Here is a 13,561-nt window from a genome sequence, read left to right on the forward strand (position 1 = left end):
CAATTCTGCACCAGACATTTACAATCTAAGGTATTGGCTATGAAGAAGAATAATTCAGCACTGCAGCACATAGCTGTGTACTCTATAGTTTTTTTTTATCTCTCTTTTATTTCAAGTGCTGCATCATCTGCAAGATTTATTTTACTAAGGCTGGAAGCTGAATTTTTCCCTCCTCCTTGCTGTTCAGCAGTTATTTTGTTTGTTTGGTCTGATTTTTTTCATACAAACTTCTCATTTGCTTCTATTTTTCTATTTGCAAACAATTCATAGGCTGATTTGAATTTATTTTCTTATAATTTGGAATACATTTGATTTCAATCCAAATATTTGTCACTTAATCATAGTTGTTATTGCTCATGCACATTCAAAGTGTAAAAGTTTGATGCGCTAAGATGGTATGAACTTCTTATAAATCATGAGTAAGTATACTATGCTTAATATTAGTTTTTCTTTCAAAGCTCTTTTCTTTGCTTTACACACCATATTTGTTGCTGTATAGGACACTTTTTTACCCTTAAAAAAAAAAAAAAAAGAGTTGAAAAAAATAGTGCATCTTATGCAGTGAAACCTCGTTACAATGACAATAAAAAAAAGTACATCTGGTAACCCTAATTATATGGGGGTAATAACAACAGCAATTTAAAAGAGATGTCAACAATAGTATAAATTTGACGGCACCTGATGGTAATTCTACCTCTTGATATAATGATAACCTCTCTACAACAACATACTGTAGAGTATCATTAGACTGAGGTTTCACAGTATATGTATATTGAATGTTAGGTTGAGCGTACAAAATGTGTGCAGAAATATGGCCAGGAAGGAAGTAGTACATCCAATATGCCAGCACATATAGAAATTGCAAAGCTGTTGGGTTAGAATTAACTTGAGATTCTTTCATGTTTTTATTGGCATTTAAGAACCCTTGATATAGAAGGCAGGGGTTCTTAACCAAGGCACCTTTTAGGAAGGGGTGAGCTAGGATAAGAAAAATTATTAACTTAATATTATTCTTGCATTGCTACATACCAAATATTATTTAAAGGGTCAGTGTAACACAAAGGGCTAAAAAGCCCTGTACTGAGGGATAAACTGGGGCTTGTGACAAATAAAAAAAAATGTAGTGCCAGCAGAATTTAAAAAAATATATATAATAAACAACTTTTCAACTTCATTTTCTTGAGACACGAATTTCTTGAGTATAAAGCATGTTTTTTCTCAAGAAAAAAATGTTTCAAACAAATGGGGTATGATTATATAATATTATGAAGTATGTAGGGTGAACTTTATTTTGTTGTGGAAAAAACCCCATTGAAAAATCAGTCAATTACTTTTCATTTTGCCTAGTAAAGTAAATACATCCTTTTCTTTTTTTTATCATAGTTCCAAAATGCATTAAATTTGATTTGTGAATTTTTTCCCCTGTATATTTCAGCAGATCACCAAAAGGCTTTGGCCATATGTTAACTGGTGGCTTCTGGCAAGAATTCATCAATAATATTTGCACAAGCTCAGCAGTCAATACACGAAAAGGAAGAGCAGGATTGATTCTCAACCCTTTACGAGGACTTTCTTTGATTCCTTGTTTTCCATTTTCACCTTTCTCGCCAACATCGCCAAACGATGGTTTGTATTTGTCATTGGTACTCAGATGTTTCTTTAGTGAAGGGAGAGATAAGTTAAGGGGTAAGCGGGGTTAACAGGAATTCAATTCTGAGGCTTAGAAGAGTACATTTTAATGTTTTTCAAGTTTTTCCCATCCTATAGGTTTACTAAAAATTTGATTATTCTACTAAAATAAGTCTCCTCCCAAATCCTGACCTATAGTTCATTCCATGATGCAAGTAATAGGCTGGAATAAGTACTTTTCTTTTTGTCCTCATAAATTTATTTAAGTTTTAAAATAGTTGTGGTTTTTTTTTTTTTTCTCCACGAAGTTTATCATCAATTGTAAGAAAGTACTTTCTTGCCAATTTTTTGAAATAGAAATTACATGTACTCTTTTGTGTTAAATAGAGTACACGTAAGTTAATTTATTTACGCTTTTTCTTCTTTCTCTCTCTCTCTGAGGTTGCTGATTTTTAAATTTTCACTTTTATGGAGCAAACAAAATTAAATCAGTGAACAAATATTTGTTAACTTTATATCATGATAAGTATAAATAATCAGCCATTATATATGTGATCGTGTATCAAGTTGGACTTATATTGTGAGGTCCTGTGTTTGATACCTATGAGCCTCACAGCTGTAGTCAGCTTAAATTGGTTTGCTGTAAATTACCAACTTGGAGGTGCAAGTGCAAGCTAGTCATGTCTTTAAAAAGCCTCTCCACAGAGAGCAGGCAGATTTATAAACAAAAAAGTTATTATTAAACCTGCATTTATCTCTCTAAAAATTTGCTTTATTTCGCAAAATCATAATATATGCTTAGTTTTGATGCTGCTGTAAATTCAGAAACATTTAATAAGTTGTGTGCATCTTTTCAGACATGTTGTTCAAGGGTCTCACAGAACCAGTTCATACTCAGTCTAAAACGCTATATTTGGTGGATGGAGGCCTAACTTTCAATTTGCCTTTTCCGCTGTTGCTTCGTCCGCAGAGGACTGTAGACCTTTATCTAACTTTTGATTTCAGCAGTAGAGATGCAGATAGTAGTCCGCCATTCAAGGTAAATTTATCATTTCAAGAATACATTAAAATTACTATTGCAGTGTTTCACTCCTTTTAACAGTAGTGTCATCACCATATGAAGGCTCTGTTTGATTTCTGCAACATTTCTTCCAGTTATTAACATCTCTCTCTAATTGACAACTTTTATTGCTATGAGGATATTCAAGTACTTCCCGCCCCCCCCCCCTCGTATCTAGTTTTGATGTCATTTTCTACTTTTTTCTCATAGAGTTTATATATAGGTTGTATATTCTTATCATTATCCAATAGCTAATTCCTAATGTTAGTTTTAAAAGCAAACAAAAAAAATTAATTACGTTTTTCAAATGTTACATTATCCTAGAAGTCATTTCAGTCAAAAAAAATATTTTCTGTTTCAACTTAGTTTTGGTCATAAAAGAATGTTTTTTTGTTTTTTCCGCAACTAAGTACATGAAGTTTCTTTACCAAACAACTATTAAGGTGGCATAGGACATTTTTTTGTACTTCAAAGACACCCTTGACACTAATGGTTAAGAAATAGCTGATAGTAAATAATAAGAGTGTATATGCATGTATATTTACTCTGTCATTTACATTTATTGCCTCTATACTTTGCAACGTTATTGAATTGTAAAGTAAAAAAAGACGTGTGCAACATACATATTTTTTCTTCTCAGGAGCTTCTCTTATCAGAAAAGTGGGCACGAATAAACAACTGTTTATTTCCTCCGATACATGACTTAGTTCTCGAATATATGAAAGAACCTCCTAAGGAGTGCTATGTGTTCAAACATCCTTCAAATGAAATGTGCCCTATCATACTGCATTTTCCCTTAGTCAATGATAGCTTCAGAAAGTATAAAAAACCAGGTGGGTGTGCATCTTTTCATTATTCTTAAATAAGGTAAGGTATTTTTCATGAAAAGTGTGTCCGAAAAGGATATAAATTCTTTGGTTCATTTTAAAATGAACTTCTGAAATGAACACAGCTTCTTTCCTCATACCATTGGTGAATGGAACAAACTCCCAAGCTCTATTGTTGAATCTCCCTCTATCACTAGTTTTTTATCCAACATCAAACAATATCTTTGTCATTCTCAATCGCATCCTCTTGTATAGGCCCAAGGCCAACAATATTGTATAAATAAATAAATAAATAAAATAAAATTTGAATAAAATATGAAAAATTATTAACAGAGAACTCCCCAAAGATGATTATTGGGGGGAAAATACAAAAATTGAAATTCCTACACGATTCCCTATTCAAAAATTGCTAATTAGTAATATTTAAGCATCTCTATATAAAAACATTTATTTCGTAACAATTGATCCTTGAAATTATCGTGGCCAAAATTTCAAATTTCACCTTTATCTCCGAGATACTACTACTAAACCACACATTAACCTTGTCCACTTTCCTCTCCAGAACTTCTAACGAATTGATGCATGTTGGAATGTGTGAGCACATGTGATCCTAACATGAAGTTTGTGTATAATGCTTTTTATGTGTAGTGTTGCCATCTGCCATCAATTTTTATCTCAGAGGTACTGCAACTTATTGTGGGAGTTACTTACTTTGAGAGTTATTTGATAGAAAAAAAAATATTTTTGCATTGCAAACATTCAACGATTCTCTTGTTCACCTGTATATTTGCCTGTAATTCCATCAGATATCTGATCATATTTTTTTAAATCAAAAAAGGTGTCATACGCCAGAGAATACAGTAGTTACATTCTGAAATGTAAAGTTCATAGAATATTTTTTCAAGTATATTAATTACTTTTTTTTCTAAAAAGGTATTGAACGAGAGACCCAAGAAGAACTCGATTTTGCAGATTTTGACATCTTCAGTGATCCCAAGAAGCCGTACTCCATATACAATTTCAAATACCCACATCTGCAGTTTGAAAGGCTTGCACAACTCATGGAGTTCAATGTCTTAAGCAACATTGATGTCATAAAAGAAAATCTTGCAATTGTGATTGAGAGGAAAAAGAAAATGCTTTCGCAAACAGAGATCATATTGTCTGAATTCAAACCGGAAAGAAAATTTAGTAAATCCTGATGAAATTCCCATAACTTCTTTGCTAAGAGTAAATTTTAAAAAATCTAAGCTCATCTGATAACTGCAGAGAAATGCGACACATTATTTAATGCAAAGTTCAAGGTAACATATGCATTGTTGGTTCACTTTCAAATGAATGTTGTAGCTCTTGTATTAGTAACTCTTGTTGAAGCAATTCTTTTATGAAATCACCGATATTGTGCCTTTTCCAATCTGGAGATATTTAATGATACGGTTTCGAATCTTAGGAAATCATGTATAAAATTGAGAGAAATATTTAAAACTTTTTGATTTCATGAATGTATTGTTCAGACAAAATAATTGAAGTTACTTATATATTAACTTCGATGTATTGAGAAATAATGCTTTCTCAACCATAAAACGAATTCTTCCAGTTTGTTTGATTCCCTTTCATATTCTGTACATTCTAGACATCTATCGTGATCGATTTTCTAAGAAAATTCTGAAGTTAGATTTTTTAAAAAATCTTCAATCATAACGTCTTTGGATCTCTTTTTTTAATTTAAAATAGACTACAGGTATAGAATTATGAGAGTTCCGTTTGAAAAAACTGTTGTACACAAAAGGAATCTAGTTATGGTTGAATGGCGATTTAGTTGGATTCAAAAATTTCATGGGTGTGTGAACCAAGTTCTCTTTCATGATAAATTAGTGAAGGATATATACATATATTTGTGTGTATATAACTTGTACGTTTCATAAGTTTTTCTTTCATTTTTGTTTTTAGTCAGTCTTTTGTTAAATTATTTCTTCTATTAATGCTTTCATATAAACTGTGGCACTCTTTTGAAAGAGGCTGTTGAATTGGCTGCCTGTGTACCTGTTAAAAATGTAATGTCTCCATGCAGAAAATCTTTATTATAAGTTTATGCTGTTCCCCCACCCACCAACAGGGCGGGAGAGCCAGGGATGAATATTTTTATTAAAGCTTTGCTTTAAACGTTTGCGTTATTTAAAGGGCCACTGCACCAAAGATCACAGACCAAGGATTTTGTATACAATAAAGTAGTTTTCTTGTTTTTGGCAAATTGACATTAGTTCCACTGGCCCTGCGTATATGTATTTTATTATTTTCTTTAATGTGTGACGTGTTTTAAAAAGTGAATTACTGTTGTTGTTTTTTTTTATTTTTATGAGAATGAATATTTTTATTTTTAATGAATATTTTATTTTTATGAGAATTTTTATATCAATGAATGCATTTTTGATTTTGATTTGATCAGGCAAAGAAACATAAGACTGGAAGAACTTTGAAATATCTCTGCCTCTGAATATATCTAGGATATTCAAGTAGTAATTCTCTTGAATCTCATTCATGTATATTAGGTGGTTTTTTTTTTATTGTTTTATATTTTTCATGAATGTGGATAACACAACTTACACTGACTGGCCAGAAAGAAATATAATTTGGAAGTCGCATCACTCTTTTGGATAATCTTTATCATGAATTAAGCTCTCATGGGCTGTACCATTAATTTCATTACGTCATGTGATAACTTGGCACTCATTTTTAGTCAGATTTCCATAAATGAAAAACCAAAATCCTTGGTAGATCAAGGATGAATCAAATGACTCCTCAAGTTCCTTGCTTCAACTGCTGTTGGTTGGGTTTAAGTTCCACTTGGGGTGCTCGAAATATTGTTTTAATATTTTTCACAGTTTTGAAGTCAGTGTATCTTGGCATTGTCATTCTGGAACATGCTGTTTTCATCAGGAAAGAAAATTAGACATTGGTAACTAATGATTAGTAAGTATGCTGAGACGCTTAGTTAACTAACTCCATTTTGATGTTTCATAATATTTCTGACTCTAATCATGCCGCCCCCCCCCCACCTAAAAAAACACCATGACGCTTGTACAGTAGGTACAATACAATGTGTGGTGATATTTTTTTGACCAAGTAGTGTATGTCTCCAAGTAGTGTATAGTTGGGTTCCTGTAAGTGGGTACAGCGTAAGAGGATTAAACCGGTTAAGTGGATAACTTTTTATTGTCCTGTCTAGGTTCCAATGAAAAATTAGATTAGTGGATACTGTTATAATCTCATCTTCAAACTTAATGTAGATAATACTCCCCAAGCACATAAAGAACTTTTATTTTTATATGTCGGCCCAAAATGTGTAGAAAGTGTGTTTGTGATGAAAATATACATGTAGGAAGTCATACATGTATCATCTTGGAGAAAAGTAGAGAATAAACAGATTTGATGAAGCAGTTTCATTGTATTTTACGTAACTAGATAAATGCATAAATTGCACTAGTGATTTTTATTTATTTTTATTTTATTTATTTATTTATTTTATTATTATTTTTTTTGCATCCCAAACGGTACCACTTAGTAGGTAGTAGTTTTTTTATGATTTCAGTAGGAAAAAATGTGTGATTGTTTTTTTTTGTAACAATATGTATATTATCTATATGGTACAAATGGTTTCTGTGCCTCAAATTTTGCTCAATTTTGCAATAGGTAATGGCATTTGTAAAAGGTTTTATCTTGCCTAATGAAATATTGAAGTTATCTGTTGCTATTATTGTTAATACATTTATATATTATGTAAAGCACCAATCGGGCAAATTCCGGTAGTTCTACCCATATACATCTGCTAAAGTGTGTCAAATTGTTGAATCAAGATATTCATTAGCATGTATTTACATTTGATAACTGATTCCTAAACCTAATAATCAAGTTGAACTTTAATTATGGACCTTGCAAAACTTCTGTAAAATATTTCTGATGTCTGTAACAGAGGTTCCCAAAGTTTTACATTTTCTGGCTCCTTCCCTTAGTTTATGAGATTTTAATTATTTCATGATGCATTTTAATAAGTAGAAATAGACTTGAAAGGCTGGGACTTCAATGTTTTTCCCCTCTTTTCAAAGTTGTCGTCATATCTGTCCATGTGCACACCTTCCTTGATTGTGAGCCGTGTGTCTGAAGTATTTTGAAGAGCTATGACACATTGGTTAGGAACCACAGCTTTATTGCTATTTTCAATGTAACTTTATCCTCTAAAGCAGTGGTTCTTAAACTTTAGTCTACGATGAATCCATTGCTCTAGTCAATGCTTATCTGCAGCTCCCCAGAATAGTCTAACAAAAAACTATTTCAAAGCACCTAACAAGTACACATCCTCAGCTCGCTTCGACCCCCTGACATAGGTTGGTGATGCTGCAACACTTTGTCAATCACTGCCTTAAAGTACATATCTTGGTCACAAACTGAGAAATTTCTAGTCTAGGATCTCTAGTTTGAGTTTTTAAAACTCATAAATGCTGGTATAGAGTTGCATTCCAGTCCAGTTCAGAGCATGCCGACAAGATCTGGCAATTACAAAACAAAAAATTCATGTAATTGTCACTTTCCATCTCAAATTTGGAAGATAGATGGAAGTGCTTTTTGAACATGCACACTTCAGATGCTCATAAATGCATTAGCACCACAATAATGTAAAAGACCAACACTTTTTTTCACTCATCAATTCATTGATAGGAATTTCTTGAGAGAAATATTTATGAGGTGCATGTGTAGTTTAGTAGAAAAAATATAGTTCCAGAAGAGCAGGCAGACCTTCAAAACAGTACTTAAATAAACATGAGAACTGTCATTCTTGCCCCTTTCACTTCCAATACAGAAGTCGGATAGCAGTACTTTTCGAATACAAAGCCAACTCTGACATATACATTAGGGCCATGCATATACACCAGGGCTCCCACTCGTCCTACTTTTTAGTTTTTGTCCTACTTTTCCACCAAATCCTGTCGACAAAATTTGAAAAATTGATTTTAATTGAGCAGGAAATCATTGATATATTGCCAAATATTACAAATGTTGGAGAATGCAGTTAATGATTCTGCCAAAGCAGAAATTGTATCATTTCTAAGGTTATTTGGGGGGGGGGGGAATGTATGTGGACCATTTGGTTGATTAATTTTTCATTTGCTTAGTTTGAGGGTTCAACAAGTATAGTAGTCATTAAAAACTTTGGTCTGGATGGAAAAATAATTTTGTATTTATTACTTCATGGTCTTGTACAGTAACTAACATTCATCATTCAAAATTATGGTGCAAATAGGTGAAACAACAGTTTGCATTTCAAAGCAGTTGGATACATAGGCCTATTCTAGGTTTGGTGATTCTGATGCTACCCAATAGCATTCAGTTGTCTTCTGTATTTTTAAAGCATGAAGAGGCATAAACAATACTTACAATGCTCAGCAAAGAGCTATAAATGGAAGTGCTTCATTTGTAAAAAATGATTACACTGGCATTGAACAGTAAAATGTGAACGAAATCCCTTTAAAAAATGATGGACAACGCAGTAAAACTATCTGATTCACCTTGCATTATTTACATCGGATCTTGTAATCTACACATTTTGCACTGTGCTTTTGAAAGTGGTCTCGAAGGAGTGTCGTTCTTAAAAAACATACATTTTCAAAATTTGCTGTGCATTGTCGAAGGAGTTGACAAGCTCTGCACTTTGGAAGACTCCAAAAAAAGAATAATATATATGGGGGAGAAAGAGAGAGCAAAGAATTATCTGTATGTGTGTGCTAGTGCACTGTTTTGGCCAAAAATTGGTTTTGTAACCAAATGATTTGTCATTTTGCTTTGGCTTGAGTCAATCTTATAGGAAACTGAAATAGTGCTATGAAAAAAAAAAGTTAATTCAAAATAAAAATAAAAAAAAATTTTTGCAAAAAAATATTTTTTTTTGGAATTTTTTTCCATTGTGCTATGGTTATGTTGTCTAAGGGGGTTATCCTCCCCCATCCTACTTTTTAGTCCTGCATTTTCCTACTTTTTTTCGTTTTTTGAGTTGGAGCCCTGATATACACACATGCACAGCATTTTCCAGCATGCACAGGTTTGTCAGAAATTCACCAGTTTGAAATTATTATGAAGTGCATGTATGGTTTTAGTAGTAATAGTAGTAGTTAACTAGTACATGCTCTCCACTGCTATGTAAGCTATTTCTCTCAAATTATTATCATATTCGTCTGAAAAAAATGTTTGACTCTTAATTCCACCATGGCTAGTCATTAACTTTGCAGAATTTAGATATACGGTGATACCTGTCTAATATGGACACTGTATGAGATGGAAACCTGTCTTGAACGGAACAGAAAAATAGTCTAGTGGATAATTAATGATTTTTCAATTATGGGAAACCTCTTTAAGACGGAAGCTGTCTAACGCAGAAACGGAAGGCATATTTAGACATTTTTTTTTTAGATTAAAAAAGCCTGCTGAAATGGAGAGAATTTTTGGCCAAGTGCAAGTTTTTGTCCTTTGGATGGGAGGAAGTCAAGTCATACTGATCCTCCTTTTCTTAGGAAACTCTTTTACTTCTTGGAAAAATTATGAATGCTTATTATTTGTCTGAATTTGTTCTGGAAGTAGTGGGTAAAGTAAGGCTGTACACATAGTGTAGCGACCAAGAGGTATGGGAGTGCATAATAGAGACTAACAATGAAAACAATTGTATTGTTTTGTTCTACACAGCACATACTCGAGAAGCGAGGAGAAAGAGGTTATTCAGCGAGGTGAGTGATTTGAACAAACCTGTTTCTTTTCACCTCAATCTGCTGTTTTTCGTTATCTGCTGATTGATCTGTTTCTCCTTTTTTTTTTCTTTCCCTCTTCGGCGGTGGAACCATTATCATCACACCCTTACATTTCAAAACATCTCTGGCCATTTTCTCTATTTTCCTCTTTTACTATGTACGGACATCTCTTCCTCCAATCCCTATGCATTTTTTCTTTCTTGTCGCAATTCTTGGAACTCGTCCATCTTTGCTCACTATGAGTGCAGCCTAAGTGATTGGGCTTAGGTTTTAAAGCAGATTTTGGGCATGGTAGCTCAGGTTGATAAGATACACGCCTGAAGTACCAAAGATGTTTAGAGGTGTCACGAGTTCGATACCAAGATTCATTCTTGTCAGAAACTGTCCTGACACAAGGGTGCAACAGAAACGGCGATGTGACCACAGGAAAAGATTGCTACCGCAGGGAGTCTCCATCGAGGTGTTAGCGTACCAACCTCTCGATGAGTATAAAAAACAAGGCTGCCGTTCGGATTCAGCAATAAATTGTAGGTCCCGGTTTAATTAGCCTTCGTGTGCAGAAAATGACTGTGGTGCGACAGAAATGATCAAATTGAAGCAGATTTTATATTCAAAGTTTAGTAAAAACCCGCTCAACATTTCATCTATGATAGAAATAACGACTTCTGTTAGAAAACACTCCTATTTCTTGGAAAATTATTGATAATTACCATTTAAATTATTTTGGGGAAGGAATAAGTGAGGAAGACTGAATTATTGTTCACAATTTGTCTATATCTTGTTTTAGCATTTCATTCAGTGTAGAGCAGCCGCAAGAAGCACGTCTTTGATTTAAACAAAGAAATGGAGGTTATAGAGGTAACAGAAAAGCAAAATTCAAGTGTTACAGAGACGTTGAATCTTTCTTTCGCAAACTTTATTGGTTGTTGATCTCAGTGTCACTATTTTTAAGTAGTTACACAATTTCATAATTTTTTATTTTAAATAATAATTTTTCATTTTTGAGTTCAACTATTAGAGCATTAAATATGAAATCTCAAAAGTATAGCAATTTGAAACAACAAATATGAAAAAATTCAAAATAATAATATGCATGTCTTTGTCTAATACTCGTTGGTTTAAAGCAGTTAGGATGATATTCTCAGAATTTAAGTTCACAAAACGGCAGAAGTAAATCACTGCATGAATATCTTTGTATGCTCCTTTATAAAACAGAAACCTGTTTGGAGCGTATTTTAAGTTATTTCTCTTAACATTCCATTTTACGCATGTTTCGCTGTATATATGTCCATCAATACACTTTTCTCCCTGCCTGTAAGTTTTACTTATCAATGAAAAAAATATTTATGTCAACGTCTATTACTTAATAAATGGAAATAAGAGAAGCCTCACTAGCCACCATGATCAAGTAAAATAAAAAAATGCATATAAGTATACATAGCATAATATATGATTCTGTGTTTAAAAAAAATGAAGTTCTTAATACTTACAAGAAATCCATTCTGAGTGAATGTATAATATCATGAAAAAAATTTAAAATGTCTTCAAAACTTCTTAGTAATTTTGATCCTATGATATCTTAAATGCCTTAGAAATTATTTTATTATACCTATTACTTTCAATATGTGCATTTGCTTGTATGATACGTGAAACATATCTCAAACTATATATATAGCAATCTTAATTCTGCATATAATGAAATCTTACTGCTTGAAATATTTTCTACAATTTATCCAACTTCAAAATGCTCTATATATACACTATACACACACACGTATGCTGTTATAGCTTAAGGCCATTCAAGTAGGGTGTCTGCATCGGGAGGTGGGTTCAGATTTTGCTGGTTTTTGATGACGGGGATGTGTGTGAATGACGTCACCAACCACCCTTTACGAAAATATGAAATATTCTTAATGGCATCTTTGCTTTCTATATTTACTGTCTATTTATTACCTATCTATACCAATCCATTAATTAATGCTCAAAACCCAAAACACAAGTTAAAAGTATAGTGTCTTCAGTCTGATCATGGGAAAAATGATTCCTGTGCAGCATATATATAGCGAAATTCACTACAACAGTGTCAGACAGTTCTGGTCAGAATCTCTATGTATATTCTCGAATGGCAATCCCAATCAGGGGCCTACACAAGATCAATTTTTGAAGGAGGGTACAAACAGCTTAGGGGTAAAGGCACAAGAAATTTTGATTTATGAGCCTTAAATTTTTAGCCTCTGTTAATAGCATTGCCATTAACAGAAATTGATTGTAATAACATTTAAAGCTATTTCCTTTCGATGTTTTAATTTTTTTTTACAAATAAGTTTTTTCACACCAAAAGTAAATTTTTTATCATTCTGGGAAGGGTTCATGAGCCCCTCCTAATCCCGCCCCCACTTTCATATACCTTTGATCCCAATATGCGGTGGGGGCAAAGCTTACTTAATTTTGCTGATAAAAAAGGAGGGGGTCAGAGTTTTGCTGATGGGGGGGGGGGGAGTGTCAAAATGGCTAAAAATCTGCTGGCATACTTGAATGGCCTCCTTACTCTGATCTCATGCTTATGATGAGAATAGTTTGTTCATAATACATTGTGTTACCATATATTTCATGTAAATATTAAAAATACAAATTTTGTGTAATTTATAGTTTAAAAATTATACAGTAGAACTTAGTCTGAACTCTTTGGATTTGTGAAAAATCTATTTCCATCCCTCTGAACATGATCCTTTGAAACATTCAATACCATACAAAGATTGTAACATGTAGAGATGTTTGTATCCCTAAATGTTATGAACACAATAATTTTGTTTAACAATGTTCTCGCTTTCTCTCTCTCTCTCTCTCTCTGAAGTCAATAAAGCCTAGAACCAATCTTTCTGAATCATTCAGTTTATATACTGAATGGGCAGGGCTGCAATTGGGGGGGGGGGGGGGGGAGAAGCAAGTGGGCCTGGTGCCTTGAGCGCAAATTTCACCCTCTAACATCTCCTTCAACATTACAAGGGGGGTGCCAAAATGTGTGTTTGCCCTGGCTGACCAAGAATCTAGTTGCTGTCCTTTGAATGGGCTAGCAAAATTACTTTCTGGCAGAGTTGTCGTAATGCTAGAGAAAAGCCAGCACTGGCACTAGGGCTATTGTGCCAGTGCTGGCTTCTCTCTAGCATTACGACAACTAATGAGATAGCAATTAAATGCTATCTCATGATAGCATTGAATTTTATCAGCATTTGTTGGGAAAAGCTTGTAGGGGG

The 13,561-nt window shown here is 33.3% G+C and overlaps 1 protein-coding gene across 1 annotated transcript in view; it reads left to right on the forward strand.

Annotated features, from left to right (window-relative positions):
• LOC149083845 (cytosolic phospholipase A2-like) overlaps positions 1-10,202 on the forward strand; it is a 36,833-nt gene extending 26,631 nt beyond the window's left edge. The window contains exons 15-18 of the mRNA XM_089234235.1: positions 1,436-1,626; positions 2,487-2,668; positions 3,330-3,522; positions 4,450-10,202. Of these exons, the coding sequence (XP_089090361.1) occupies positions 1,436-1,626; positions 2,487-2,668; positions 3,330-3,522; positions 4,450-4,718 (835 nt within the window). The 3' untranslated portion in view covers positions 4,719-10,202. The remainder of the gene's footprint in view (positions 1-1,435; positions 1,627-2,486; positions 2,669-3,329; positions 3,523-4,449) is intronic.
• Positions 10,203-13,561: the final 3,359 nt, after the last annotated feature.

The sequence above is a fragment of the Pholcus phalangioides genome, unplaced genomic scaffold (assembly GCF_987345545.1).
Source record: "Pholcus phalangioides strain wild (caught in Gottingen) unplaced genomic scaffold, Ppha-v1.0 ptg000008l_1, whole genome shotgun sequence".
NCBI classification, from domain to species: domain Eukaryota; kingdom Metazoa; phylum Arthropoda; class Arachnida; order Araneae; family Pholcidae; genus Pholcus; species Pholcus phalangioides.